The sequence below is a fragment of the Scyliorhinus torazame genome, chromosome 3 (genome assembly GCF_047496885.1).
Source record: "Scyliorhinus torazame isolate Kashiwa2021f chromosome 3, sScyTor2.1, whole genome shotgun sequence".
Classification (NCBI taxonomy): Eukaryota; Metazoa; Chordata; class Chondrichthyes; order Carcharhiniformes; family Scyliorhinidae; genus Scyliorhinus; species Scyliorhinus torazame.
In genome coordinates this window covers 266710556-266737918 of record NC_092709.1, presented here as the reverse complement: position 1 = coordinate 266737918, position 27363 = coordinate 266710556, and the positions used below count along the sequence as shown (strand labels likewise).

Genomic DNA, 27363 nt, shown 5'->3' with positions numbered 1-27363 from the left:
TCACCGTCACTGGACGTCCTCATATTTCATCTTGAGTGTAAGCTAGCCAGTAATATAAAAGAAGATAACAATAGTTTTTTTTTCAATACATAAACGGTAAGAGAGAGGCAAGAATAGACATTGGACCACTGGAAAATGAGGCTGGAGAAGTAGAAATCGGAAATGAAGAAACAGGTACGAGATCAAAAGAAACAAACAGCAGGCAAAATTCTCAGTTTGGGAGACTATGGGCCACGCTCGCTCGGCGACCGGAAATTCCTGCCCGAGGTCAATGGACCTATACAGGGTCCGCGTCCCGCCCGTGGTGATCTTACGGTGGGCGAGAATCCAACCCGGTGTTCTCCCGCAGGAAATTAATTGCACATGATTTGCACGCTCGCTTGGGGAGGCCGGGGGTGTGAGGCCCTCGGATGGAGATTGGGGGCACCTTCTTTGAGGGGTTACCCCCTTGGCCCACTTGGAGCGCAAATCAGGAAGTGATTCCTATTCCTCAGTCATGAAAATTTATGCATGGCGAGGATTGCCAGTGATTCCAGAAGGAATCCTACTATCGGGCCGTCATTTAGAGCGGGCAGCCCGATGGCGAGATCCTGTAGCTGGCCACCCCACTCCTTTTTCTGGGTCCTGCCCCCCCCCCCCTCCCACCCTACCCCCAAGTACGGGGGTGACCTAACCTGCCTTCCCCCATAGAGACCTATACCAATCACCCGCCTTCATACCTGATTGATTTTGAAGTACTCAGCTGGACATTGACAGCATTTAATTCTCTTTGAGGTGGTTGATGTTTGTAAATATCATGGTTACACCACTTGAGAGTTACATGAAAAAGATGAATGAAGCAAGGCTTACAGCTGTGTGTATGTGGAAGCCGTCAATCAAAGCCCACTAATGGAAATGAATGAAAAAGCCTTTGAGGGGTTTAAACACAGGTCACTGCTTTTTCATTCCAGGAATTGACACTTCCTCTGTCTGAGCCAGCAGGGTTATGTCCAGGTGAGCGTTACAACAGTATTTTTTTTCACTGCCTCTGTCTGACTGCTCTCTAGCTTCCAGACAAAGGTCTTTTTTCTGGCTGGATTCCTGACAGGTTTCTCTTTTCTGGGGGGCTTATTTCATGAAGTGATGGGATAGTGGAAGAGTTAGTTTATCAGCTACGTAGAAAGGGGTTGCCTTGTTGTTAAGTAACCATCTTATAATGCACGTTGGAGGCCTGAAGATAATAGATATTGTTGACCATCACAGGATAATAAATGCCTTGAAGTGTTGCTAGGGTACACACCAACTGTGTTTGCAGTTCCCATATTGCCATCATTTATATGGAAGCCCTCTATCCTGGTGTACCCAACCGCCCTTTCATCCTGCTGTTCCTTCCTCAGGGAGAAGAGGATGAAGTCCCTTCTCTTTGTGTACATTGCCTTCGTGACCTAACTGATGCATCTATAAATGGAAAACTGGCTGCTCAATTTCTGATTCATTTCAGCCTCATGCTCCTAATGTTCTGCTATCTGTTGCAGAGTGGGGGCGTGGGCAGATCAGAGAACTTCATATGACTGCACCTGGATGTGGCCAAGGTGGTCATTAACGGGTCTAGTCAGCAGGGGGTTGAGGGGGTCAGTCGGCCTGACTGTCTATCGCTATTCTGTGGTTCCGTGTGCCCAAAAAGGAGCATGCGGTGTTCACCAGTACGCCGGGGAGGCTTTGCTGCAGTGCATCATCGACGCTGGGAATCACGTTTTCATTTCAGTTTCCTCTTAAGTTTTGGTTTTCTTAACAGTGGGTTAATAGTGCCCCTTTCACATGAAGCACTTAGTTTAGGTGATAAAAAGAGGTATGAATGGCAAACTGTGAGATGTTACCTGGGAGGATCCACTGGCATAGAATGCTAGAGCAGTGGTGAGTTCATGTTCACTGGGAGTGCCATCTTCGTCTTGTTTTGAGGTTCCAGGTGAATGTGAATGGGGTGGTACAACTCCATGACCACCTCTTTGATAAAGCTGTCTCCTCAGGCCCATGGCTAAGTGGGAGAGATGGCCCTGAACATCATAGTCATGACCTTGTATGAAAAAAGAGCCAGCCATCTCCAGCCTCCTTGCAGAGCATGCTCTCATGCCCTGGTCATACTGCAGACCAAATGAAACTAGAGGATATGAACCCATACCTATGTATGGCACTGGTCTTTCCTCCTTTATTGTTTGCATCAACTATCTCCAAATTACTGGAGCAACTCAATATTGCTCTTGCAAACCAAGCCTTTGCAAAAGCAAGTCAAAAAATACTTCACCTGTAACTTATTGAGCAGCCCTTCACATGGTCCTAGACAAGGCTCATCTTGCTTCATATTGCTTGTTATTTCAGGAGTGATTCATAAAGACATGCTTTAACCAAATTTTATATTTGGGCATTACATCAACCCATTCAGCTGACTCACATCATGTTAGCCTCCAGTCAAGGTGTCTGGGCACACCCGCATGCGCTATTATGCACCGTGGGCAGTACGGTGGCATTGTGGATAGCACAATTGCTTCACAGCTCCAGGGTCCCAGTTCAATTCCGATTTGGGTCACTGTCTGTGCGGAGCCTGCCCATCCTCCCCGTGTGTGCGTGGGTTTCCTCCGGGTGCTCCGGTTTCCTCCCACAGTCCAAAAATGTGCAGGTTAGGTGGATTAGCCATGATAAATTGCCCTTAGTGTCCAAAATTGCCCTTAGTGTTGGGATGGTTACTGGGTTATGTGGATAGGGTGGAGGTGTTTACCTTGGGTAGGGCGCTCTTTCCAAGAGCCGGTGCAGTCACGATGGGCCGAATGGCCTCCTCTGCACTGTAAATTCTATGATAATCTATGATTATAATTCAGTAGCAGTGCTCCAACTGTGCAGCAAGTGGCAGTGGCACCTCCCATATGGAGATTTGTGGTCGCGTCCACAGCACCAATCAAAACATCACCAGGCTGTTCAATTACATGTCCAAGAAGAATCAATAACATTTTGTTGAGATGAATTATCTATACATGGGCCACAGATAACAGTGTTTCTATTACTGATTTAGCTAGCAGCTACCCAGATTCATATCAATTATTATAAAGATTGATATTTAAGGGTACCATGACTTTTAAATAAGGATGAAAATCTGAGGTATGAAGTTCACTCAGTTTCATACTTACTCCACTTTTTCCACAGTCTCCAGCTGCTGGGGGTTGAAATCTGTAGATTGGCTACCATCCTCCCAAGGGTTTTTTACAGTTTGTTCAGTCGCTCCGTTATTAGTTTTATTATGGCTAACTGACTCTTGGGTATTAGGAACGGAATATTGCTCTGCAGAAAGATGGCTAAACTGAAGAGAAGTATTCTGATGTAATTTTTCTTTAAATATGCCTACCAAATCCTTATGATCGGAGTTGCACCGAAGTTGAAATTTATTATGACAGTTGTTCGGAGTCTCTTCAGTACTGCTCTGACCTATCACCTCTTTAGTTTGTTGCTGTGATTCTTCAATAGCAGCACTATTCCGTTCTATTGCTTTCTCATTGGACATTGTTGGGGTGGAAATGGTATCCTGAATATTCATTTGGTTCAGACATGAAGCCGTAGTGCTCTGTTCTTCAGCATCTGAGCTACATTGATATGCCATGGCTTCATCGTCAGCAGAGGAAGATGAATCACAATTCAAGTGTAAAATGGAAGAACTAATCTCAGTTTCTTCAGTGTCAGCATCATAGGGTTCATTCTTAAAGCATTTATCCCCTAGTTTGTAATGGTTACATTCACTTGTCTGGCTAATGTCATTGGAGAGCAGCTTCCCACGTGGTGAGGCAGCAAGGAACACTTCTTGATTCGATGGATTTTGAAAGCCTGGTCTTTTATTTGTTGACAAAGCTGGTGAATTGGTTGTCAAAATGTTGAGGTCTTTACAAGAAGTCTCTAAAGAGTTCGTACTTGAACACTGGTCATTTTCATCTCGTGCAGCCACCTGTACTTCAAATCCATCAGTCAAAATAGAATTTTTATCGCAACAAGCTTGTTTCTTGTCAAGGAATGGATACGAACATTTCTGTTTTTTATCAAGATAGTCATGTGATACAGTCACCCAGTTTCCAAAATAAACGGTTGGTGGTGATGAAACTTCAGCTTTGTTACAGGATGAATCCTCCATCTCATCAGTGCACTGGTTACATGGTACCGTCATTCCTTCATCAGCAGAAATTGCAACTTTTGAAGGTGGTCTCTCCATGGAATGATGGCCATCTGAAACAGTCAATAAATCTTCAGAAATGCAGTTGGTGGACGTAATTACATTGTTTGTGATATTACACATCTGTTCATCTTTTGTTATGCTTTTGAATGGAGGTTGCAATTTCAAATAGGAATCATTATTTCTGCTAGCTTGATACAAAGTGGTATCTTCAGCTTTAGTAGCTTTTAAACCCAGAGCAAGAGACAAGTTACTGATAATTTGTGAATGCTGTGAAGCAGCATTGTTATCTTGGCAATAAGTTGAAAGACATTTTTGCTTTTTATTCTGTGGCGTGTTTTTGCAATCAGATGAGAAATAATTTGAGTTCTCTTGACCACGGTCAACATTGTTTTGTGAATAAGCTGCTTCTTTGAATTTACCTCCTGAGGAATGAGTAACTATGCAGTCTTCGCTTGTATTCCACTGTGAACTGTTATTACTGTCTTCTGCCCTTGGAATAACATGTTGATTTTGAGGAAACAGGAATTCTTGAACATTGTTTCTTCCACTTAATTCTCTTTTTGATACTTCACAGAAACCATTTTGATTACCATCAGCCTGATTTTCTCTACCAATCATGCATTGGTATTCAGAAAATGAATCACAACCACTACTACATTCATTTTGATCATCTGAGCTTTGGGCAGCACACTGCAGTGAGGAAATGTATTTAATTTCCTCCTCATCCATTCTAATTTTAGGTTGATAGAATTGTCTGAGAAGTTCCTTCAAGGGTTGATAGCCAAGCTTCTTTTGCATCAGTGGTGATTGCTGAAGTTGTTGGAGTTGCTGGTGATAAAGACGCAAATGTCTTTCCCGTTCCTTTTGCAGAAAGTGTATGTTGACCAATGACTCAGGACTATTGCGACATTCATTTTCAAAACTTTCAGCATTATTTTCTTCGGTGGGTGAATAGGTCTTTGGTATCTGTTCAGTAAAGTGAAGTCTGTTTCTTGAAATGACTTCTTTTTGAATGGGATAAACTGCTTGAACTTTCACATTTCTAGTTACATTATATTGATTTTCTGGAAACAAATTATTCCTTTGTCCACACAAAATTATTTTGGATGTTCCAGGTTTAGAGTTCAGAAAACGCTCTTTCGTAATATTGCTCTTATCCTTTGCATTCGTTTTGACATTTGAGGAATCTTTCTTAAACATTCTCTTAATGGGTGTAGTGTTACTAAGCCACACGTCCTTTGAGCTAGCCTGGGAAAGGACATTTTTATTTGCCACTTTTGGAGTGGAACAGAGAAGAATATTAGGCGAAGGAGAGACTGATGATGATGATATAGGCTGCATTGTACTTTTAGACTCACAATTGGATTGTTCAATTCTCAGCTTCATATTTTTCTGTACTGATTTTTCTCTCCATGTTTTACAAGGTGTGTCTTTGGTACGTTTTGGAGATGGACTTCTAACGCCTTGACATCTAGTATAAGTTGTGCTGGATGTTTTAGTTCCTCGCTTTAATTCCTTTACCCTGAAAATATTAACAGGCAGATTAGCTAAAAGGATACAATGCTAATTTTAAAAATGTAAAACAAGACAATAAATCCATCTAATTCTGAGGTTTAAGAAGCATGAAATCTAATCACAATGTAAAAAGTAGAGAGCAGCATGGTGGTGCAGTGGTTAGCACAGCTGCCTCATGGCGCCAAGGCCTCAAGTTCAATCCCAGCTCTGGGTCACTGTCAGTGTGGAGTTTGCACATTCTCCCCGTATTTGCGTGGGTTTCGCCCCCACAACCCAAAAATGTGCAGAGTAGGTGAATTGGCCACATTAAATTGCCCCTTAATTGGAAAAAATGAATTGGGTATTCTAAATTTAAAAAAATGTTTTAAACAATGTAAAAGTAGGCAAATCATCTTCCATGAAGGTTTGTTATTTTTGATGTTCAGCTGACCATTTTCCCTCCTAACCAGGAGCACCAAGAATCCTGCACCATTATTCCTGTTGACAACCAGACAGTAATCATGAAGGTGCCATGCAGGCTGCTCTCAAGCAGTCCTCTTTAGGATACCACAGGCTATATTTTGTGGGCCGAATGGGAGGTCTCACCCATCAGTCGGTCGGAGAATCAGCAGTGAACCCCCTCAGTTCCACAGAAAAGGCCAATGGAAATACAGTACCCTTCAGGAACTTAAGTAACCACAGACAGGCCTCCCCCCACTGTTGAGATCCCTGGCGGTGGAAGTCCCATTTGCTGGGAGCCGTCAGCTAATCAGATGCCGGCAGCCACTGGTCACAGCCAACACCAGTGAATGTGGTGGCCCCTTGCAGCACTGCAACCACCAGAGGCCAGGAATGTTATGGGACCCCAGACCAAAGCAAGTGTAGGTGGGATGGGAGTCAGAGGCATATGTAGGGGGTGGCTTACAGTGCACCCTCCCTATCCCCTTCCCAATGATTTATAAAAATAAAAGAAATTTAGAGTACCCAATTCATTTTTCAATTAAGGGGCAATTTAGCGTGTTCAATCCACCTACCTTGCACATCTTTGGGCTGTGGGGGCGAAACCCACGCAAACACGGGGAGAATGTGCAAACTCCACACAGACAGTGACCCAGAGCCGGGATCGAACCTGGGACCTTGGCGCCGTGAGACTGCAGTGCTACCACTGCGCCACCGTGCTGCCCTTCCCCTTCCCAATGATGGGTCCGCAGACATCAGGCCGGTTTGCTGGTCAGCCTAGTGAGCATGGGAAGGTTGTGCGGCTCTTGTTAAATCCCTGAGTGGGCGGCATGGCGGCACAGTGGTTAGCACTGCTGCCTACGGCGCTGAGGACCCCGGTTCGATCCCAGTTCTGGGTCACTGTCTGTGTGGAGTTTGCACATTCTCCCTGTGTCTGCGTGGATTTCACCCCCACAACCCAAAGATGTGCAGGTTAAGTGGATTGGCCACAATAAATTGGCCCTTAATTGGAACAATAAATAATTGGGTATTCTAAATTTATGTTTAAAAAAAAAAATCTGAGGATCCTCAAAAAGCAGGTGGCCTTAGGGATAATTGGTATCAATTGGCTCATTTATGAGTCTAACTTGACATCCTGCCACCAGTGGCAGGGAACCCGCCCTCCAATTTTATCAGGGTTGCTTCTCCTGCTGCTGGGAGACTGACATGGGATTCTCCTGTGATTAAGAGGGCTTAATCTGTCCAATTTCCCCTTCACCTTAAAATAACATTTGGAATAAGTTGCAACTTGCTGCTCACCTGTCTGCATAACGTAAAGTGTTCAGTGTGTGTTCTGTGGCTGCGTGGCTAGGTGAAATATTAGCGATCATACAGGTCTTAGAATTCCCAACAAATGAGTCTTTCAATACCTTAAAAAATTCATAGATATATTTAAGGACAACTAAAATTTTGTATTTACCATTAGAAAAAAGAATTAAACTATTAGCGATCATCATTCAATTAATTGATATTTTGGTCTGAATTTAGCAATGCCGCAATGGCTCAACAACTCAGCCAAAATGGCACTGAAGACCCGATTCTGACGGTTACACCACCTGAACTCTGCATCCACTATTTTTGCCAGGGTGGAGGTTAGCGATGGGTTGTAGTTTGCACATCTGTGGTTCACAGAGGCAGCTGCACATGTAAAAATGTAGCTACCTTTTAAACAGATAAGTTCAGTGAGGCTGTCAAGCTGTCAAGTCATCTAAATTCCCAGGCCTTTTAATTTTTGGTGAAAAAACAACCTGTTTGCAATTTCACTGGCTGTCTGTTGCCACAAGCCTGAGGGTTATCATTATACGATTGGGACTACATGACTGATTTCACAACCTATTATTAAATGTGGGGGGGCCTGTCAGTTCAGTTTGACAGTTCCAAGTGGTTATAAATTTTTTGATATAGGGCAATGGATGCTAATGTTTGTTTTCATATGGGATGAAGCACATAAAGGAATTTAAATGTATTGAATGTATTTTTATGAACGAGTTTTTAAAAACAAAAGTGAAGCCTAAAATGGACATTTAGAACCTCGTTTTATTTCATCTCACCATGGCTTGAGATCTGTCCATGGTGGATATTGGTGGGTTGGCATGAAAGATGCACAGACAAAGGGTTGTGGGTCATGAGTTGATCCAAGGATTATAAATGGCCATGGGGTAGGTAGAGGGGGGCATGAGGTGACATCAATTGGCATAGGAAATATGTGGCGGGGTGGGGGAGGTGAGGGCTGTTGTTTTTATTGTAACTGGGACAAAATCTCACAGCATCAAAGTGCCCTTTCAACAGTCCATCTCAACACTCGCCAGCCCTTATGGCTGCTTCTAAATTCTTTACAGGGCCGGCACCTGCACCCATCAGAACTAAAATCTAAAGATCTGTGGAACATTTTCCCAATTAGAGTTTGAGGAGTTGGAAATTTTCTTAATTCATAGAATTATCATAGAATTTACAGTGCAGAAGGAGGCCATTCGGCCCATCGAGTCTGCACCGGCTCTTGGAAAGAGCACCCTACCCAAGGTCAACACCTCCGCCCTATCCCCATAACCCAGTAACCCCACCCACCACTAAGGGCAATTTTGGACACTAAGGGCAATTTATCATGGCCAATCCACCTAACCCGTACATCTTTGGACTGTGGGAGGAAACCGGAGCACCCGGAGGAAACCCACGCACACACGGGGAGGATGTTCAGACTCCGCACAGACACTGACCCAAGCCGGAATCGAACCTGGGACCTTGGAGCTGTGAAGCAATTGTGCTATCCACAAAGCTACCGTGCTGCCCCAAGTAGCAATTATGCATTCCTACTTGTGTCGATAAAAATGGCATTGTTTTAAATGAGTACAATAAGATTTTTAGATCAGCTGTTTATCAGATTATTGCTCCTTTAAGCCTCGCTACATATAGCCTTCCGTCACTAACCATGCTGTCGCAGTACGGATGAAAGAATGCCATCCACCTGACAAAGTGCTCAGATATGCCCTCACCTCTAAACAGCAGGAAATTACTGTCCCATCAGTCCGCTACCAATTATCAGCAAAGTGATGGAAGGTATCATTGACAGTACTACCAAGTGGTCACCAATGCTCCGTTTTGGTTCTGCCACTGCCACTTGGCCCAAACTTCATTACAGTCTTGGACAAATATGGACAAAAGAGCTGTGTTCCAGAGAGAACCAAGCAAGACTGCCCTTGATATCAAGGCAACATTTGCTACAATGTGGCATCAAGAAGCCCTGGTAAAATTGATGTCAACTGGAATTGGGAGGAAAACTCTCCACTGGCTGGAGTCATACCTAGCACAAATGATGATAGTTGTGGCCATTGGGAATCCAATCATCTCATCCCCAGAACATCGTACCAGCTGTTTATATCCAGCTGCCTCATTAATGATCTTCCTGCCGTCATAATTGGGGAAGCTCGCTGTTGATTGCAAGTAACATTCGTTCCACACAAGTGCAAAGCAATGACCATCTCCAACAATTACCATCAAAGAACAAAAGAACAGTACAGCACAGGGTCAGGCCCTTCGACCCTCTCAAACCTGCGCCGATCACGTGTCCTATCCAGACCAACCGCCTGTATCCTTCTATACCCCGTCTGTTCATGTGTCTATCCAGATAAGTCTTTTTTTTTAAATAAATATTTTATTGAAAATTTTTGGTCAACCAACACAGTACATTGTGCATCCTTTACACAATATTATAACAACACAAATAACAATGACCTATTTTATAAACAAAAAATGAATAAATAATAAATAACAAAAATGAAAACTAACCCTAATTGGCAACTGCCTTATCACAAGTAACACTCTCCAAAGGTATAATTTAACAGTCCAATATATAATTATCTGTCGCAACGACCTATACATATTATACAGTATATATTAACAACCCTGAGAGTCCTTCTGGTTCCCCCCCCCCACCCCCGATCCTGGGCTGCTGCTGCTGCCTTCTTTTTTCCATTCCATCTATCTTTCTGCGAGGTATTCGACGAACGGTTGCCACCGCCTGGTGAACCCTTGAGCGGACCCCCTTAGAACGAACTTAATCCGCTCTAGCTTTATAAACCCTGCCATGTCATTTATCCAGGTCTCCACCCCCGGGGGCTTGGCTTCTTTCCACATTAACAATATCCTGCGCCGGGCTACTAGGGACGCAAAGGCCAAAACATCGGCCTCTCTCGCCTCCTGCACTCCCGGCTCTTGTGCAACCCCAAATATAGCCAACCCCCAGCTTGGTTCGACTCGAACCCTCACTACTTTTGAAAGCACCTTTGTCACCCCCATCCAAAACCCCTGTAGTGCCGGGCATGACCAAAACATATGGGTATGATTCGCTGGGCTTCTCGAGCACCTCGCACACCTATCCTCCACCCCAAAAAATTTACTGAGCCGTGCTCCAGTCATATGCGCCCTGTGTAATACCTTAAACTGAATCAGGCTTAGCCTGGCACACGAGGACGACGAGTTTACCCTGCTTAGGGCATCTGCCCACAGCCCCTCCTCGATCTCCTCCCCCAGCTCTTCTTCCCATTTCCCTTTTAGTTCATCTACCATAGTCTCCCCTTCGTCCCTCATTTCCCTATATATATCTGACACCTTACCATCCCCCACCCATGTCTTTGAGATCACTCTGTCCTGCACCTCTTGTGTCGGGAGCTGCGGGAATTCCCTCACCTGTTGTCTCGCAAAAGCCCTCAGTTGCATATACCTGAATGCATTCCCTTGGGGCAACCCATATTTCTCGGTCAGCGCTCCCAGACTCGCGGACTTCCCATCCACAAACAGATCTTTCAGTTGCGTTATTCCTGCTCTTTGCCACATTCCATAACCCCCATCCATTCCCCCCGGGGCAAACCTATGGTTGTTTCTTATCGGGGACCCCCCCAAGGCTCCAGTCTTTCCCCTATGCCGTCTCCACTGTCCCCAAATCTTCAGTGTAGCCACCACCACCGGGCTTGTGGTGTAGTTCCTCGGTGAGAACGGAAATGGGGCTGTCACCATAGCCTGTAGGCTAGTCCCCCTACAGGGCGCCCTCTCTAATCTCTTCCACGCCGCTCCGTCCTCCTCTCCCATCCACTTACTCACCATTGAAATATTAGCGGCCCAATAATACTCACTTAGGCTCGGTAGTGCCAGCCCCCCCCTATCCCTGCTACACTGTAAGAATCCCTTCCTCACTCTCGGGGTCTTCCCGGCCCACACAAAACCCATGATGCTCTTTTCAATCCTTTTAAAAAAAGCCTTCGTGATCACCACCGGGAGGCACTGAAACACAAAGAGGAATCTCGGGAGGACCACCATCTTAACCGCCTGCACCCTCCCTGCCAGTGACAGGGATACCATATCCCATCTCTTGAAATCCTCCTCCATTTGTTCCACCAACCGCGTTAAATTTAACCTATGCAATGTGCCCCAATTCTTGGCTATCTGGATCCCCAGGTAACGAAAGTCCCTTGTTACCTTCCTCAACGGTAGGTCCTCTATTTCTCTACTCTGCTCCCCGGATGCACCACAAACAACTCACTTTTCCCCATGTTCAATTTATACCCTGAAAACTCCCCAAACTCCCCAAGTATCCGCATTATTTCTGGCATCCCCTCCGCCGGGTCTGCCACGTATAGTAGCAAATCGTCCGCATACAAAGATACCCGGTGTTCTTCTCCTCCTCTAAGTACTCCCCTCCACTTCTTGGAACCCCTCAACGCTATCGCCAGGGGCTCAATCGCCAGTGCAAACAATGGGGACAGAGGGCATCCCTGCCTTGTCCCTCTATGGAGCCGAAAATATGCAGATCCCCGTCCATTCGTGACCACGCTCGCCATCGGGGCCCTATACAACAGCTGCACCCATCTAACATACCCCTCTCCAAAACCAAATCTCCTCAACACCTCCCACCAATAATCCCACTCCACTCTATCAAATGCTTTCTCGGCATCCATCGCCACTACTATCTCCGTTTCCCCCTCTGGTGGGGCCATCATCATTACCCCTAACAGCCTCCGTATATTCGTGTTCAGCTGTCTCCCCTTCACAAACCCAGTTTGGTCCTCGTGGACCACCCCCGGGACACATTCCTCTATTCTCATTGCCATTACCTTGGCCAGGATCTTGGCATCTACATTTAGGAGGGAAATAGGTCTATAGGACCCGCATTGTAGCGGGTCCTTTTCCTTCTTTAAGAGAAGCGATATCGTTGCTTCAGACATAGTCGGGGGCAGTTGTCCTCTCCTTTTTTAAAAAAATATGTTTTATTGAAATTTTTTTCCCAAACAACAATTTTTCCCCTCTTACAAAGCAAACGCAACAATAACAATACAGAAATTTTTAACAATACACAAGTAACAAAACCCCTTTATCTTTGACCTAAACTAAACTAAACCTAGTTTAGGGCTACTAGGGACGCAAAAGCCACAACGTCGGCCTCTTTCGCCTCCTGCACTCCCGGCTCTTCCGCAATTCCAAATAGAGCTAACCCCCAGCCTGGTTTGACCCGGGCCTTCACCACCCGCGAAATCACTCCCGTCACCCCCTTCCAATACCCTTGAAAGTGCCGGACACGCCCAAAACATATGTGCGTGGTTTGCCGGGCTCCCGCCACACCTCCCACATTTGTCCTCCACTCCAAAGAACCTGCTCAATCTTGCTCCCGTTATGTGTGCTCTATGTAGCACCTTAAATTGAATCAGGCTAAGCCTGGCGCATGAGGAAGAGGAATTTACCCTGCTTAGGGCATCAGCCCACGTACCCTTCTCTATCTCCTCCCCTAGTTCTTCTTCCCACTTTCCTTTTAGTTCGCCCACCGACTCCTCCCCCTCTTCCCTCATCTCTCGGTAAATCTCTGACACCTTGCCCTCTCCGACCCACACCCCTGAAAGCACCCTGTCCTGTATCCCCTGTGTCGGGAGCAACGGAAATTCCCTCACCTGTTGTCTAGTAAACGCTCTCACCTGCATATATCTCAAGAAATTTCCCCGGGGCAACTTATACTTTTCCTCCAATGCTCCCAAGCTCGCAAAAGTCCCATCTATAAATAAATCTCCCACCCTCCTAATTCCCAACTGGTACCAGCTCTGAAATCCTCCATCCATTCTTCCTGGGGCGAACCTATGGTTGTTCCTGATTGGGGACCCCACCAGGGCTCCCCGCACCCCTCTCTGTCGCCTCCACTGTCCCCAGATATTCAATGTTGCCGCCACCACCGGGTTCGTGGTAAACTTTTAAGGTGAGATCGGTAGCGGCGCCGTCACCAGCGCCTCTAAACTCGCCCCTTTACAGGACTTTCTCTCCAGTCTTTTCCACGCCGCTCCCTCGCCCTCCATCATCCATTTACGTATCATTGCCACATTGGCGGCCCAATAGTAATCGCCCAAGTTCGGTAGTGCCAATCCTCCTCTGTCCCTACTACGCTGAAGGAACCCCCTCCTTACTCTCGGAACTTTCCCTGCCCACACGAAGCTCGTGATGCTCCTGTCTATTTTATTAAAAAAGCTCTTGGTGATTAGTATAGGGAGACATTGAAATACAAATAAGAACCTCGGGAGGACCATCATCTTAATTGCTTGCACCCTGCCTGCCAGCGATAGAGGCTGCATGTCCCACCTCTTGAAGTCCTCCTCCATTTGTTCCACCGACCGTGTCAGATTAAGTCTGTGCAAGGTTCCCCAGCTCCTAGCGATCTGAATCTCCAGGTATCGGAAGTTTCTTTCCACTTTCCTTAGAGGCAAGCCTTCTATCTCTCTACTCTGGTCCCCTAGATGTATCACAAATAATTCACTCTTCCCCATGTTTAGCCTATACCCCGAGAAATCCCCGAACCCCCTCAAAATTCGCATAACCTCTATCATCCCCCCCGCTGGGTCCGACACGTATAACAATAGGTCATCCGCGTATAACGAGACTCGGTGTTCTTCTCCCCCTCTAATCACCCCTCTCCATTTCCTGGAGTCTCTCAACGCCATGGCCAGAGGTTCAATTGCCAACGCGAACAACAATGGAGACAGCGGGCATCCCTGTCTTGTTCCCCTATAAAGTCGGAAATACTCCGATCTATGTCGCCCTGTAACTACGCTTGCCGTTGGAGCCCCATAAAGAAGTCTAACCCAGCTAATAAACCCGTTCCCAAAGCCAAACCTCCTTAACACTTCCCATAAATACTCCCACTCCACCCTATCAAATGCCTTCTCTGCGTCCATTGCCGCCACTATCTCTGCCTCCCCCTCCACTGGGGGCATCATTATCACCCCTAATAGTCGTCGCACGTTAACATTCAGTTGTCTCCCTTTTACGAACCCTGTCTGGTCTTCGTGCACCACCCCCGGGACACAGTCCTCTATCCTCGATGCCAGTACCTTTGCCAACAATTTGGCGTCCACGTTCAATAATGAAATGGGTCTATAGGACCCGCACTGCAACGGATCTTTATCCCTCTTCAAAATTAACGATATCGTCGCCTCCGACATCATCGGGGGTAGAGTCCCCCCTTCCCTGACCTCGGCTCGCACCGTGCGACGCCCCCTCCTTCCTGCTTCTCTATTCCCGCCATGATTATCATAGCGCGGGAACCAAGCCCGCGCTTCTCCCTTGGCCCCTCCCCCAATGGCCAACGCCCCATCTCCTCCACCTCCCCTCCTCCCCCCATCACCACCTGTGGAAGAGAGAAAAGTTACCACATCACAGGATTAGTACATAAAACCCCTCTTTCCCCCCTTTTTAACCCCCCTCTTCGCCCCCCACATTCGCCCCACCACTTTGTTCAAACGTTCTTTTTAATAACCCGCTCATTCCAGTTTTTCTTCCACAATAAAAGTCCACGCTTCATCCGCCGTCTCAAAGTAGTGGTGCCTCCCTCGATATGTGACTCACAGTCTTGCCGGTTGCAGCATCCAAATTTTATCTTCTTTTTATGAAGCACCGCCTTGGCCCGATTAAAGCTCGCCCTCCTTCTCGCCACCTCCGCACTCCAGTCTTGATAAACGCGGATCACCGCGTTCTCCCATTTACTGCTCCGAGTTTTCTTTGCCCATCTAAGGACCATTTCTCTATCCTTAAAACGGAGGAATCTCACCACTATGGCTCTGGGAATTTCTCCTGCTCTCGGTCCTCGCGCCATCACTCGGTATGCTCCCTCCACCTCCAACGGACCCGCCGGGGCCTCCGCTCCCATTAACGAGTGCAGCATCGTGCTCACATATGCCCCGACGTCCGCTCCCTCCGCACCTTCAGGAAGACCAAGAATCCTCAGGTTGTTCCTCCTTGCGTTGTTCTCCAGTGCCTCCAACCTTTCCACACATCGTTTCTGATGTGCCTCATGCGTCTCCGTCTTCACCACCAGGCCCTGTATGTCGTCCTCATTCTCGGCTGCCTCTGCCTTCACGACCCGAAGCTCCCGCTCCTGGGTCTTTTGTTCCTCCTTTAGCCCTTCGATCGCCGGTAGTATCGGGGCCAACAGCTCTTTCTTCATTTCCTTTCTGAGCTCTTCCACACAGCATTTCAAGAACTCTTGTTGTTCAGGGCCCCATGTTAAACTGCCACCTTCCGACGCCATCTTGGTTTTTGCTTGCCTTCCTTGCCGCTGCTCTAAAGGATCCACCGCAATCCGGCCACTTTCTTTTCCTTTTTTCATCCGTATCCAGGGGGGATTCCCTTCTGGTTTACCGCACAGTGTTCTTAGCCGTCAAAATTGCCGTTGGGGCTCCTATCAAGAGCCCAAAAGTCCGTTTCACGGGAGCTGCCGAAACGTGCGACTCAGCTGGTCATCGCCGCACCCGGAAGTCCAATTCCCGCACCCGGAAGTCCAATTCATCCAGATAAGTCTTAAAGGTCGCTAACGTATCTGCCCCAACCACCTCTTGGCAGTGCATTCCAGGCCACCACCACCCTCTGTGTAAAAGACTTTCCCCGCACATCTCCACTGAACCTGTCCCTCCTCACTTTTAACTTGTGCACTTTTAATTTTCAATTCCGCCCTGGGAAAAAGCCTCCAACTGTTCATCCTATCTGTACCCCTCATAATTTTATAAACTTCTATGAGGTCGCCCCTCAACCTCCATCTCTCTAGGGGGTTTATTCAATCTCTCCCCATATTTAATACCCTCCATACAAGGCAACATCCTGATAAACCTTTTCTGTACTCTCTCCAAAGCCTCCACATCCTTCTGGTAGTGTGGTGACCAGAATTGGGCACAGTATTCCAAATGTGGCCTAACCAGCGTTTTATGTAACTGTAACAAAATTTTCGAGCTTTTATACTCGATACCCCATCCTATGAAGGCAAGCAGGCCATATGCTTTCTTTACCACCATTTCCACCTGTACTGTCATTTTTAAGGCTCTGTGGACCTGCATGCCCAGATCTCTCTGGGTCTCTATGCTCCTGATGGTTCTGCCATTTATTTTATAGGTCCCACCTGAATTGGATCTACCAAAATGCATCACCTCGTATTTGTCTGGGTTAAATTCCATCTGCCAATTATCTGCCCAATTTTTGCAGCCGATCTATATTCTGTTGTATTCTCTGACAATCTTCTTCACTCTCCGCAACTTCTGCAAACTTTTTCAAAAATATAAATTTAGAGTACTGTAGCCACCTGGGTTGGCCACTTCCCGACTTAAAATGGAGGTCCGCAAAGAATGCAGGGAAATTCAGCCAAGCCAGGAAAAATCTAGCAGGTGCAAAGTCTCCTGTGTATTAGAACTTGCAGAAACCCAGACAGCACTTAAACTCACAGCCACCTGCATACTAATGAGCGATCCCCGGGAACAATTGAAACATGCAAGGTGAATAAGGCCAAGCCAGACTCCTCGGCGCCAGCAGGAGCCGAGACAAAGGAAGGCCAACGGACACTTAGGGACCGCCCAGCGATCAGGGAACAGCTCCAATATTGGAGAAATCGATCCAAGTGATCGGAACGTGGTCCAATCACTTGGAACCAGATACGGGGTCTGCCCCGAACGGCGCAAAGCCCCTGGGGACTATAAAGTAGAGTCCCCAAGTTCAATTCGTCCTTCTTGGCAGGGTCACTCAGCAGCTCGAACCAACCCTTGACAGTGACCTGCCTCGCTGCCGCACCAACCAAGTAAGTCTCCAAGTCAATGCACGCTACGAGATAGGCGCTCCTAGCTACCAGTCCATACCAGCTTTTGAATCCTGCAGACTCAGAATCGAACGAAAGGCCATTTGTTCCCCTGACCTGGTGGGCCAGTTCCGAAGCTAAGTATAGGCCTTTTAGTGTTAGAGTTTTATGCATGAGTAGTGATTGACTGTGTATAATAAATGTGTTTTGATTTGAATCTTACTAATTGGTGTGTCGAGTTATTGATCAGTACTTGAACTTGAACCTCGTGGTGGTATCATAAAGATACCTGGCGACTCTAGAGCAAAGTTTCTTGAAACAGAGCAAATTAATTAAAGAAACAACGAGCAACGAATTAAGAGCCAACCAAAGTTAGCAACAGTACCCAATTCATTTTTTCCAATTAAGGAGCAATTTAGCATGTTCAATCCACCTACTTTGCACATCTTTGGGTTGTGGGGGCAAAACCCACGCAAACACGGGGAGAATGTGTAAACTCCACACGGATAGTGACCCAGAGCCGGGATCAAACCTGGGACCTCGGCACTGTGAGACTGCAGTGCTACCACTGCGCCAACGTGCTGCCCAACTTCTGGAATCTTAGTATCATCCAAAAACTTGCTAATCAGACCGGCTACGTTTTTTTCCAAGTCATTTATATATATTACAAAGAGCAGAGGTACCAGTACTGATCTTTGCGGAACACCACTAGTTAGACCTCCATTCGGAAAAACACCCTTCCACTGCTACTCGCTGCCTTCTTTGGCCAAGCCAGTTCTGAATCCATCCAGTTGGTTCACCCCGGACCCCATGTGATTTAATCTTTTGCACCAGCCTGCCATGAGATAGGTACCTTATCAAATGCTTTACTAAAGTCCATGTAGACAACATCCACAGCCCTTCCCTCATCAATCATTTTTGTCACCTCCTCAAAAACCTCAATTAAATTAGTGAGACATGACCTCCCTAGTACAAAACCATGCCGGCTATCGTTACGAAGACCATTCACTTCCAAATGTACATGGATCCCATCTCTGAGAATATTTTCCAACAATTTCACTATCACTGACATCAAGCTCACTGGCCTATAATTACCTGGGTTATCCTTGCAACCCTTCTTAAATAACGGGACAACATTGGCTATCCTCCAATCCTCTGGGATCTCATCTATGGCCAACAAAGGCACAAAGGTTTTTATTAGAGGCCTCGCGATTTCACCTCTCGTCTCCCTAAGTAATCTGGGATAGATGCCATCTGGCCCTGGGGATTTGTCTACCTTAATGCTTTTTAACATACCTAACACTTCCTCCCTCGTAATAACGACCTGTTCTAAAGTGTTCACACATCCCTCTGAGACACCACCAATCAACGTGTCCCTCTCGTTTGTGAGTACCGATGCAAAATACTCGTTAAGGATCTCACCTACTTCCTTTGGTTCTACACATAATTTCCCTCCTTTGTCCTTGAGTGGACCAACTCTTTCTCTAGCTAGCCTCTTGTTCCTAATGTATGTATAAAATGCCTTGGGAGTCTCCTTAATCCTGTCTGCCAAGGACATTTTGTGACTCCTTTTTGCCCTCCTAACTCCCTGCTTGAGCTCTTTTCTACTTTCCTTGTATTCTTCAAGTGCTTCATCTGTTCTTAGCTGCCTGTACCTCACGTTTGCATTTTTTTTCTTTTTGACAGGATTCTCAATTTCCCTGGTCATCCATGGTTCCTGAATCCTGCCTTTCCTGTCCTTCCTTTTTACCGGCACATGTTAGACGTTTTAGTTGCTGTGATATGAAGAGTCTAAAGTTCCGTTCCTTTTTCACAAACACACATTTATTTCATTCCAACAGCCTTTGCGCAAAACACTAACTATCCATCATCTGACAGAGGCCACCTGAAGCCCCTTTACATATCAGTGTCGATTAATGGATACTTAACATAAATGAGACAACTAATTGCAATGTCTCTTCACCCATTACTTAACAGTCTCCCCTTCCTTGGAGAAAAAAAATAATTAGGTGAAAACAAAATTTCAAGAAACTCAAAAACGCACACATGATTTCCCCCCTTTTTTTTGTTTGGACGAGAAAGAAAAAAAAACAGTCACAGAAACAAGCGCCCTTCATTAACGATATCCAGAAGTTTCTGTGAACTTTCCCCTCTTTCGTAAAACAGTCTGACAATTGATAGCTCCTGTCGACCCATTTAATTTTTGTTATTTCCCCTCTGTCCAACATCTGCTTCAAACTTGCGATGTCTATCCGTAACCTCTTTTCATTGACACCTTTTGTAGAGTGCACATTTTCCCACAGAGATTTATTGTCGATGTGACAGTCCATAGGTATATTACCCAAATCCCCTAATCCCAAAATTTCTGTCAATATCATACTTATATAAAAGGCCATACCCATCGCCTCTACAAGGCTTAACGTCTCAGCAGCCAAAGTGCTTATTACCACTCTCCTTAATTTCTTTGTTTCCCACACAAGCGGGCAACATTTACAATTGTTCCCCAAAAGGAAAATTATAAAACCTCCTGCGCTTGAAACCCCATCACATAAATTTGCGTAGGACTCATCACTATAAACTATGTGTTTCAAGTGCCTAAGGTCACCTAAAACCCGGAACTTCAAAACACACTCCTGCATTTTTAGTTTGGCCAACGCTTTATTTGCTCTTATTATGTCTTCCAATTTGGCATCATTCATTTTTGTACTCAACTCTAAGACATCAAAACTCACGTCCGGTCTAGTCTGTCTACCTAACCAGTTCAGTTGCCCAATTAAACTCCGCAGTTGCTCTTTTTCTATCTTTGAAACCATTGCGTCTTTTTGTGAAACTCGGCCACGACTAATTGCTATTGGGCTGATGCTTTCCAAATAAGACTGCTGACGTAAAGTTGCCCCTAACTTAGTCTGTCCAATTTCCAGTCCAATATATTTAAATGCACCGGAAGCCTGACTTCCAACCCTGAATTCTTTCCTCAAATAGCTTCCTTACAATAGCTTCAAAATCACTAGTCCCACCCCATAAAAAATCATCGACATGCATCATAAAAATGCCAGAAAGATTTCCTTTATAGTGCCAGTAAAACATTACAGGATCTGCTTTCAACTGGCAACAGCCTAACTTTAACAAAACTGACCTTACCGAAAAATACCAGACTCTAGATGCATCATTTAATCCATATACACATTTGTTCAACTTCCAGAGTACCCCTTCTGTGTTAGCTGCTTCTTTAGGAGGACGGAGAAAAATGTCTCTCTGGAGCTGATGCCCCTGCAAAAAGGCAGCTTTTATATCTATAGATTTGCATTCCCATGCCTTTGTGGCTAATAGAGCCAAGAAGATCTTTAAAATAACCTTTCCTGCTGTAGGTGAATCTACCCTTAAATCCTGATCTTCTAAGTTTTCTTCAAATCCCCTTGCCACAAGCCTGGCCTTTGCCTTATAAGTTCCATCCGGAAGAACCTTTTCCGTGCAAATCCATCTCTGGGATCGAGCTCTTTGTCCCCTATCCGGTACTTCCGTGTACACCCCAAATTAACTCCAACTATGCAATTCTTGCTGTTGAGCTTCTTTGATAACTTTTTCATCTAATTTATTTGAAGCCACCAAAATCTCACGTGCATGTGGGCTTCTACTCCTATTAGTATTCGTAGTCTTACTCATGTTCCGAGATCTTGATAAACTACGTCCCCTCTTCCGCCTGGTATCTCGTTCTGTACTGCTACTGCTTGATCTTTCCCTTCTGTTGTGGGATGTCCTTTCAATAGTTCTCGACCTTTTCCTGCGGACCTGTTCACTATCCGATGTACTATCTGAACTGGCACTACGTTTCTGTGCCCTCCATTTTTGAACTTCGTTTCCCAATCCATTGTCTTGACTCCTTCCCCTGAATGCTGTACATTCAACCAATGTTTATACTTTCCAATGGCCTTCCCTGCTCTACTCATGACAGTTGCATCCTTCCATTGACTAGACCCTTCAGGCAAGTATGTCACTTTTGTACCAACTTATGGCAGTTGCCCTTTCGGAACAATGGCCTGTTTTAATTCATCAGAAGTGTTGTGTTCCTCCACAGAAACCCTATCTATATCAGTTAATTGGTCCTCATAGTTCTGTAACACATGCGTACCAGATGACTCTGGTTCCTCGTCATGTCTGTCTGCTCGGTCTAAATTTGAAAATTTGTAATCTGTACCCATTATCCTTGATGAATGTACCCTAACAGTTTGATTACCATGTTGCAAAATAATTGTTTTGCCATCTATGCCTATGATCTTCCCTGGTGTAGCCACCTAAAATGGCTGATTCCCGAGTATTTGGTCAAACCCTGATCTAAAATGCCGAACGAAAGAGGCTGATGGGAAAATCAGCCAACAGGACTCAAACGGACAGCTGCAGGCAAGACAGTGTATTTGGCTCTGGGGAAGTCAGCCCAGACCGATACCTGCAACCATTAACAAAACATCGACCCAGCCATCTGCATAGTAAGCAGCCATCCCCGGGAACAATTGCTACACATTAGCAACATAAAGCCGATCCAGACTTTTCGGCGCCAGCAGTGGCTGAGACAAAGAAAGGTGGACGACCAACCCCCGATCAAGAAATCGCCCCATTATTGGAGCATATCGAACCCAGTGATTGGGACCAAGTCCAATCACTTGGAACCAGGGTCAAGGTCCGCCCCGAGAGGCGGGATGCCCCTGGGAACTATAAAAATAAGGGGCCAAGTTCAGATCGACCCTTCTTCTCCTACTCGCAACCTTCGAGACACTTCGACGAAGAAACAAGTAAGCCTTACTCCAGCGATCGCTACCAGATAGGTGCTCCAGACTATCATCTCGTACCAGCCTTTTTGAATCCCGCAGGCCAGACCCAATTCGATAGACCATTTGTTCCCCTGACCGGGTGGCCCATCACCTAAGTTAAGTATTGGCCTTTAGTGGTAGGTAATAGTCTAGAAGTAGGATTATTGTATAAGTATTTATTGCTGTATATAATAAATGATCGTTGATTTAACTTTTACTAAGCGGTGTGCTGCATTATTAATCATTACTTGAGCTTGAACCACGTGGCGGTATCAGAAAGATACCTGGCGACTCGTGAGCAAAGGTGACAGAATTAGAGCTAATAAAACTAAGGCTAATAAGAGCAACACTGGGCCTTTCCATTCATTAGAATTGTCTCTCTTATAGTATACCATGCCTCCTTGCTGAAAAATGGCATCTGATGGCCGTACGTTATGTCTTAAAGCTCTGCGAATTCTTTCAGAGACTTCTACTTCCAAAAAAGCTTTTCTATTGCTATGTAATGCATTTAAATGTGCAGCAAAACCAGAGCTAATTGTAGTCCCCTCCCAAGCTGGAGGCTGGTCATCCAAAATGGACGGAATTTTAGGATTTCTACCAAACACTAATTGATAAGGACTATAGCCCCCAACCATCTGCAATGAATTTTTTGCATGTACTGCCCATGCTAAAGCTGAATTTAGCCTGCAATTTGGTTGATCTGCCAAAATTTTCCGAAGCAGGTCATTGATGACAGCATTTCTTTCACAGACACCATTACTAAATGGGCTTTCTGCAGCCGTATTCACACTTTTCCCTAAACTCATCATTAGCAAATTCTCCCCCATTGTCCGTAAGGAATTTTGCCGGTGGACCCATTCCTGTCCCTATCCATTTTTCCACGATTTGATCCAGAATTACTCTCTTTTCTTTACTTCGTACAATCGTTGATTGACTAAATCTGGTTGCTAAATCTACAAAATGCAAAATAAATATATTATTTGCTTTATCCCAGATCTTAAGGTCCATGGCCACAATGTCGTTAAAATAACTGGCCAAAGGTAGGGTTACTATCGGTCATGCTGGTGTCCTTCTGTACTTCCTACAAACTTCACAGCGGTTACTAACCTGTTCCATCAGTTTAGTATAGTCGTCATCCCTTACCCCTGCAACCTGTAATACATTTTTCAGCCTCCGAGGAGACGGATGTGCAAATTGCCTATGCAGTTTTAATACCACAAGCTTTATATCAGCTAAAGTCCCATTTTCAACTGCCAGTAACACATCCTTAACCACTCTACTTGAAATATTATTTGTCAGTAATGGAATACAATAGTGTCCCAACTGTGTAAATTGTAAGTCCACCGTCTTGGCAAAAACTGTTGCCTTATCCATTTCCATATCCAGTTTCATGTGTGCTTTCTTCATCGACGGTCTGCTCAGAAGCAAAGGTATCTCACTTGATACAACATCCGTGCTAATGGAATGATTCACTCCGGCAATATTGCAAGGAATCACCACTCTTTTCAGCGACTTCAGAGTATTATCATCCCCAAACCTGAAACTTGTGGAACTTTCCTTAAACAATTCCTTAACCTTTGTTACGATTTTCAGCATTCAAATAGTCCAGGTAACATTTTAACCAGTCAATTCCACCCACAGTAGATGTGTAGCCACTATTCAATACAGCACAGTTGAAGGATTCTGCAACCAACACCCTCAATACCAGCGTGAAACTGCTTGTCAATAAGACAATGCCTTCTTTCTGTTCACTATCTTTTTTCTCTTCTGACTCTTACGTATCATGTGTCGCTTCAAACACTCTATCATAACGTTTTGGACAGTTGAAGGCATAATGGTATTGAGAGTCACATTGAAAACATCGATTCATCATGCCCCGTGCATTTCTGGGGTTCATCTTCCTATTGTAGGTTCTAACTGGGTTTCTGTCTTCATAATTTCCTTGTCTCGGTCTCCTTCTATAGTCTTGAGCCCTGTTCGTAACCATACGATTTCGCCATCCTGTTCGTAGTGTATCTTCCATATTCTGCCTTATTGCAGGCTGACCTATTTGGGTCATCAGAGCCATCGGAATCAAATGTTTCCCCAGAAACTTTTGTAAAGCTTATGTCATCTGTTCGAATAAGGTATCCTTATCAGTAAACTGAACTCCTGTCAAAACCAGGAGCCATGTTGCTCACTCTAGCACAGTCAAGTAATTTAAAGGCCAACACAGACTGTGGAAATTCCAGGTTGTGTTTCTGCAGCCTTTTATATAGTCTGCCAAATTCCATTATATAGTCTTCCATGGAGATATCCCCCATTTTCTGGAACCTATCAAAATCCAACCATGCTTCATACGCACTTAACAAGTCATCTTTCTTATAAATCTTATCCATATAATTTAATAAAGTTTCCAGACCTTCTTCTGAGTCTAACTCTTCCAATTCCAGCTCAGAAAGCACTTTGTTTCGGATTTTACTGCCATATGGTAGAGAAAGAGCCAATGCCATACCTTGTTTTCTCTTTTCCAAAGCAGTTACCTAAGTCCACATAACTACTGCACTTCTCCATTGGTCGTACGATTCCCTTTCAGAAAATAAGGGAAGATAGTCATATCCAGCCATCTTTATCCTTGGTTCAGCCATATATCCCTTTTTTCTCACTCACTCCTTGGTTTGATCTGGAAAAGTTGTATCTTTCAACCCTTCACATTTACACAGCAACCATCCTCTGCTACCAATTGTTAGACATTTTAGTTGCTGTGATATGAAGAGTCTAAAGTTCCGTTCCTTTTTCACAAACACACATTTATTTCATTCCAACAGCCTTTGCACAAAACTCTAACTATACATCACCTGACAGAGGCCACCTGAAGTCCCTTTACATATCAGTGTCAATTAATGGATACTTAACATAAATGAGACAACTAATTGCAATGTCTCTTAACCCATTACTTAACAACACATGCCTGTCCTGCACTCCCATCAACTGTTCCTTGAAAGACTCCCACATGCCAAATGTGGATTTACCCTCAAACAGCCTCTCCCAAACAACAGAGTCCCAAATCCTGCCTAATCTGTAGTTAGCCTTCCCCCAATTTAGCACCTTAACCCTAGGACAACACTCGTCCTTTTCCATGAGTATCGGAAAGCTTACGGAATTGTGGTCACTGTTCGCCACATGTTCTCCCACTGCAACTTTGATGACCTGGCCGGGCTCGTTTCCAAGTACTAGGTCCAATATAGCCCCCCTCTCTAGTCAGCCTATCCACATATTGTTCCAAAAGACCTTCTTGGACACACTTATTTGTCACCATGCAGACCCCTAGCCCTAAGGGATCTCACCATTAACATCACGAGGGTTGCCCTTGAACAGAAACATAATTGGACCAGACATATAAATACTGCAGCTACAAAAGAAGGCCAGAGGTTGAGAATTCTGGGACGTGTAACTCACCTCCTGATGCCCCAAAGATGTCCACCATCTACAAGGTCCAAGGTCACGGGTGTGATGGAACACTCCCCACTTATCTGGATGAGTCCAACCACAACAACACTCAAGAAGCTAAATGCCCTTCAGTGCAAAACAGCCCACTTGATTGCATCACATCAACCACATTAAACATTCAGCCACTCCCCCACAAGGGGAAACATCCTCTCAACATCTACTCTGTCAAGTCCCCTCAGGATCTTAGATGTTTCAGTAAGATCACATTTCATTCTTCTTAACTCCAATGATACTCCACTATGGAGTTTATGGAGCTGGGATCGTCCCAATTGGGAGCATTAAAATTCACCAAAATAACCAGAGGGCTGGATTCTTCCACCCCGCCCACCACAAGATCGCCACAGGCGATTGAAAAGTCCATTGACCTCCGGTGGAATTCTCCGGTTGGCGGGCGGGGTCGGAGAATCCCGCCCGGAGTGTTTTCCAGTGAACCACAGACAATAATGTGGCGGCCTTTGAGATCATCCAAAATCTGGGAAGCAGTAAATCATATTTATTTGTGGATTAGTACTGCTGTGCCTCTGGTCCAACCATTAAAGCCTGAGTGAAAGACTTGTCCCACCCAATTTTTGCGAAGCCTCATCTGGTCCTTCACCCGGAAGTGGGAGTTCTGTAGGAACATAACCCCTGGGTCTAGACGCTCAAATGTGCAAAGATCTGTACCCGCTTCACTGGTCCATTCAAACACCTCATTTTGCAGGTTATAAGGTGGAAAGGAGACCCTCTACCGCCTCTCCCACCGGGGTCAGCCATTACATCTGTAGTTTAGCAAGCAAGGAATCATGTAAAGCACAGTGACAAGATCCCACCAGGACAGGGGCCTGTTCTGGTCCAAAGACTGGCCAAATACAAGTTAGCGGACAACGTCAGACAACCAGCTATAATCCCCTATGTAAACCCTAGCCTGATCGTAATATAGAGTGATGTATATGCTGGGCCATCAGGTTACAGGTTGTGGTTAAATACAATTCTGCTGCTGATGATCTACAGCGCCTCATTTGGTGAAATGCTGATCCGTGGTACTCAGCAGGAGATTTCCTTGCCCGTTTTTGAATAGATGCCATGAGACTTCACGGGGTCCAAAGTCATTGTGCAGGTCTCCCTCCTGACTGCCATGCTGTTTCTGCTGGATCTGTCCTGCCGGTGGGACAAGACATAGCGAGGGATGGTAATGGTGGTGTCTGGAACATTGGCCAGGTTTATATGGCCCACCCGCCTGGCTATTACAGATCAACTGAAATAACAGCAATTTAAATGGCCTGCCATATCCGCTTAGGGGAGACACGCCATGGTGGGGGTCATAAAATCCTGGCTATTGTCTGTAAAGTATGATTCTGTCAGGCTGTAGTTTGACTGGGACAGCTCTTCCAATTTTGGCACAAGCTCCCAGATGTTAGTAACAAAGACTTTGTAGAGTCATTAGGGTTTGGTGTGTCGTTTTCATTTCTGCTGCCTAGGGCAATGACAGGTAGTCTGTCCAGATTAATTCCTTTTTGTCTCTGTAGTGGTTTGGTCAACTGAGTGACTGGCTAGGCCATCTCCAAGTTTATGTCAGAGTGACCTAATCTTTTTATAATAATCCTTTTATTAGTGTCACAAGTAGGCTTACATTTATACTGCAATGAAGTTACTGTGAAAGCACATCACACATTGCTGTTAGTCTGGACTCGCATGCAAACCGGATTAGGTAAGAACAGTAGAATTCCTTCCTTAAATGGGATTTGTGAGCCAGATGGGTTTTTACGACAGTCGACAATGGTTTTATGGTCACCATTACTGGGACTAGCTCTTAATTCCAGATTTATTAA

At 45.3% G+C, this 27363-nt stretch overlaps 1 protein-coding gene across 1 annotated transcript in view; it reads right to left on the bottom strand.

Moving 5' to 3' along the window:
- The window catches only part of LOC140409107 (kinesin-like protein KIF24), a 169008-nt gene that overhangs the window by 33751 nt on the left and 107894 nt on the right, over positions 1 to 27363 (bottom strand). The window contains exons 10-11 of the mRNA XM_072497220.1: positions 7442 to 7551; positions 3159 to 5711 (exon numbers count right to left, since the gene is read on the bottom strand). Of these exons, the coding sequence (XP_072353321.1) occupies positions 3159 to 5711; positions 7442 to 7551 (2663 nt within the window). The remainder of the gene's footprint in view (positions 1 to 3158; positions 5712 to 7441; positions 7552 to 27363) is intronic.